The sequence below is a fragment of the Carlito syrichta genome, unplaced genomic scaffold (genome assembly GCF_000164805.1).
Source record: "Carlito syrichta isolate Samal-C Ts95f unplaced genomic scaffold, Tarsius_syrichta-2.0.1 Scaffold316036, whole genome shotgun sequence".
Taxonomy (NCBI): domain Eukaryota; kingdom Metazoa; phylum Chordata; class Mammalia; order Primates; family Tarsiidae; genus Carlito; species Carlito syrichta.
The window spans coordinates 608,597-612,496 of NW_007260132.1; the positions used below are offsets into that span (position 1 = coordinate 608,597).

Consider the following 3,900-nt stretch of genomic DNA (forward strand, 5'->3'; position numbering starts at 1 on the left):
TGGTCGCCCAGGAACACTCCGTCTGGCCAGCGGACAGATACAAACAAAAGACCTCACCTGCCGGCCGTGACAGTGGGTCGAATGAGCGAAGAAGGAAGAGGGTGCGCCCGTCAGAGAACTCGCAGGGCCCTCCGTCAGGTGGAGGGGTCAGCAGGCCTGTGCCCAGATGACCCTCATAGGGGGGCAAAACTGGATGTGGCCTTGAGATTCACGGGTTTGAGGGCCGAGTTAGCAGCATCGCCTTGGCGGGTCAGTGGTCAGAGGAGAGGGGCTGATGCAGGAGGCTGACGGAGGGAGCGGTGGACGGAAGGCGGCCGGCGTGTCCCACGCTTCTGCGTGGCTCCTGCACGAAGCCCTCCTCCCCCCAGGAGGGGCTGCGAGACGCCAGACGGCGGGTGGCTTGGCACCGGCAGCCGCTCACGGGCCAGGGAGGAATGGGAGAGAGCAAAGGAGGTGGCAGGAGAGGGCTGCCTGATGCCTGGACATGCCTCCAGCACCCCGCTCAGAACGGGTCCAGCACCTGCTGGATGTCACGTGACCCTTCCCCATGAGGTTTGTCCCCAGCTGTGGAACTGCCGGGATGGACCAAAGGGTGGCCTAGAACTGACGGGAGGAGGAAGCCCAGGTCACCCTCTACAATGTGGCGAGGCCGACTCCCGCGCGCCCTTGGGGAACCTCGTTTTCCCAGAAGAATGAGAGAACCTGGGTGTCCTTCGGAAGAAGCAAGCCATTGTGGGAACGCGGGGGAGTGATGGCCAGCCAGTGAGGCCGCTGTTCTCTGTCCACCCCACAATTTGGGTTGCCTTTTCCAGGCTCTGTGGATGCTCACTGTTCCCCCAGCAGACGGCGGTTTGAAAGGGTCTGCACTGTGGGCTTGTGAGAAAAAGCAGCATGAAGAGGTTGGACCGGCCCCACTCTGAGGACGGTGAGGCAGCGGACAGCTGGCCAACCCCCCAGGAGACACATGCACATTGACGGACACCACGTTCCCTCGGTGGTGTGAGACCTGGGGTGGCCATTCTCAACCAACCTGGTGATCAGAATGTCCCCAGGCCCAACCCACGTGAGGAGGACACGAGGCCGTGTAACCCGTCCCACAGTCTGGCCAGTCGGGAGACACTGGGCTGACATGTGATACAGCGTTGTCGAAGGTGTGCTTGTCTTGGACTGTCCAAAGTACCTAATTCTTTTTCTCTTTTCCCTTGTCTCTAGGCACTGGGCAATCATGAATTTGATAATGGCGTGCAAGGACTGATTGATCCGCTTCTCAAAGAGGCCAAATTTCCCATTCTGAGTGCAAACATTAAAGCAAAGGGGCCACTGGCCTCTCAAATATCAGGACTTTATTTGCCATACAAGATTCTTGCTGTTGGGGATGAAGTTGTGGGAATTGTCGGATACACATCAAAAGAAACTCCTTTCCTCTCAAATCCAGGTATATTCTAATTTCATAGCGTTTTTTACTTGAAAATAGATGCATTAAGTCACAGCTTGGTCTCATATTTATGGACTGCAGACGGAAGCAGGAACAACTGGGCAGCTGGTATACTCAGGATGATGGTGACACAACCAATCTCGTGGATTCTACCTAGCTGTTCTCAGCTACTTGTGTGTTTTTTTTTGCTTCGGAGTCTCACTCTGTCGCCCAGACTGGAGTGCAGTGGCACACTCATGGCCACCCCAGTGTCGACCTGCTGGGCTCCGGTGATCCTTCTGCCTCAGCCTTCCAAGTAGCCAGAACTACAAGCGCACACTACCACGCCCGGCTAATCTTTTATTTTCTTGTAGAGATGAGATCTCGCCAAGTTGCACACGCGGGCCTCGAACCTGCGGGCTCAGGCAGTCCACTCACCTCAGCCTCCCAAAGTGCTGGGATTACAGGCTGAGCCACCAAGCCCAGCCCTCAGTTACTCCTTAAAGGCATTTCTTCTGCTGCTCGATGAACTTCTTTGACATAACAGTATCTTTAATTCTGTGTGTTCAACAGGGAAGAGAAGACCATTTCTATCTGGTGCTGGATGGTACAGACTCATTGACTAGATATTTAGGGCCACGAAGCCCACCGTGGACCCAGAAGCCCAGGGCTGGGGCTGTACCTCTGTTTACCTTCTCTCTCCTTTTCTAGTATGATTATTACATGTCCAGTTAACTCTTCTTCCTCCTTCTTCACTACTTATCTCGTTTTAATGATGTTCTTGTGTCTGGCTTTCTGAGAAATCTATATGTCTGAACGGTCTTAGATAGACACGTATATGTCCTAATATAGAAATCTATCATATATATCTTCCACATATATGTCTATATATGTATGTAATATATTTACTCACATATATGATCTTAAGACAATTAAAGAAACAGTTTTGAGCCACTTTTATAGGAACATTTTTACTGAAACACTTTGGCAATGAGAACAAAAATGATGTTTTCTCCAAATTACCCAAATTAAATCTTTCCATATTTGGAAAAAAATGGGGGGGGAAACTAGGGGCTACATTATCCAGAAGCATGAAGAATTAACCGATTGAGGACAGCCCAGAAAATAAATATCTATTGTTGTTGTTGTTGTTAGCCAGGTCCAGGCCATCTGAAACAACAACAGAAAGGTCGGCTGTGCTCGGCCCAGAGCAGCAGGCGGTCCTGAAGCTGGCACACAGGCAAAGAGGAAGGCAGGGTGGGGTGGCTGGGGCAGGTGATGAGAGGATGAGTCAGAAGCACACCTGGGGTCAGGTGGATTTGCCGAAGACCTTCTGCGGCCCCTGAGGACCGTGTAACACACCCTGGGCCAAGGACATTTCAGAGTGAGGTCAGAGTCACAAGCTAGGACCCACGTTCCATGCGGGCGGGGCCCGAAATGGTCTCATTCACTGTCCAGGAGACTGCAGTGCCCGGCATGTGGTCACTATGGTACGTCCTCAGGAAATGTTGCCAGAATGAAAACACAAGAGCAGGAAGGTGTAGGGGCACAATCCCCAAAGAGCAGACAGTTCAGTTTCCTGGAACATGGGTTCCACGTAGGGAAAGCTAGAAAGTTGGGTCAGGAGGCTGAGCGTGGTGGCTCACCCCTGTAATCGCAGTACTTTGGGAGGCCAAGGCAGGAGGATCCCTTGAGCCCAGGAGTCCGAGACCAGCCTGGGCCACACAGTGAGACCTCGTCTCTACAAAACGTCTGAAAAATTAGCTGAGCGTGGCGATGTGCGCCTGTAGTCCCAGTTACTCGAGAGGTTGAGGTGGATGGATTGCTTAAGCCCAGGAGGTTGAGGCTGTGGTGAGCCGTGACCGTGCCACTGCACTCCAGCCTCCCAACAGAGTGACGGACTGAGAATCTGTGTCTTAAAAAGAAAAAAAGTTGGAGCAACGCTTGAATGTAGGGCTGAGAAGTTCAGGTGTGCTTTGGAGGAAGGCACTACCCCTTCTTTGGTAGTCGCCAGTGAGGACGTAGGCGGCGGGGGTGTTGGTGGAGAGACACAAGCGCTCCAGAAATCAGCCTGCCTCGGCTGGGACTTTGGCCCGCCCTTTATCAGACTGTAGCACAGAGGGGACCCCAGCAGCTCCTGGAAGAGAGGGGCTGGACAGGCAGGGCCTAAAGTGGGAGAGAAGGGGTGAGTGGAACAGAAGGTTTCTGGGTGCACCTTCTTCTGTTAAGACCACGGGCGCAGCAGACCGTCGTGGGTTCTTCCTACAAATCTCTGGCCCCTAGCCAAGCCCATTCTCCCAAGTCCTAGTGGCCTGGGCACCCACAGAGGTATAGCTTGTGTTTCTAGTGCATTTAATTTGTTGTATCTAGGTCATGAAACTCCTGTAATATAACTCTCCTCATGACATCCTGAAACATACCTCAAGCTCTCTGTATGTGGGATGTCTGGTCCTGTGAGGTTTGTGATTTTTTTTTTTTTTTTTTTT

The 3,900-nt window shown here is 52.6% G+C and overlaps 1 protein-coding gene across 1 annotated transcript in view; it reads left to right on the forward strand.

Moving 5' to 3' along the window:
• Positions 1-81: 81 nt before the first annotated feature.
• The window catches only part of NT5E (5'-nucleotidase ecto), a 31,763-nt gene continuing 27,944 nt past the window's right edge, over positions 82-3,900 (forward strand). Inside the window, 3 exon segments of the mRNA XM_021706812.1 lie at positions 82-249; positions 813-899; positions 1,213-1,435. Of these exon segments, the coding sequence (XP_021562487.1) occupies positions 82-249; positions 813-899; positions 1,213-1,435 (478 nt within the window).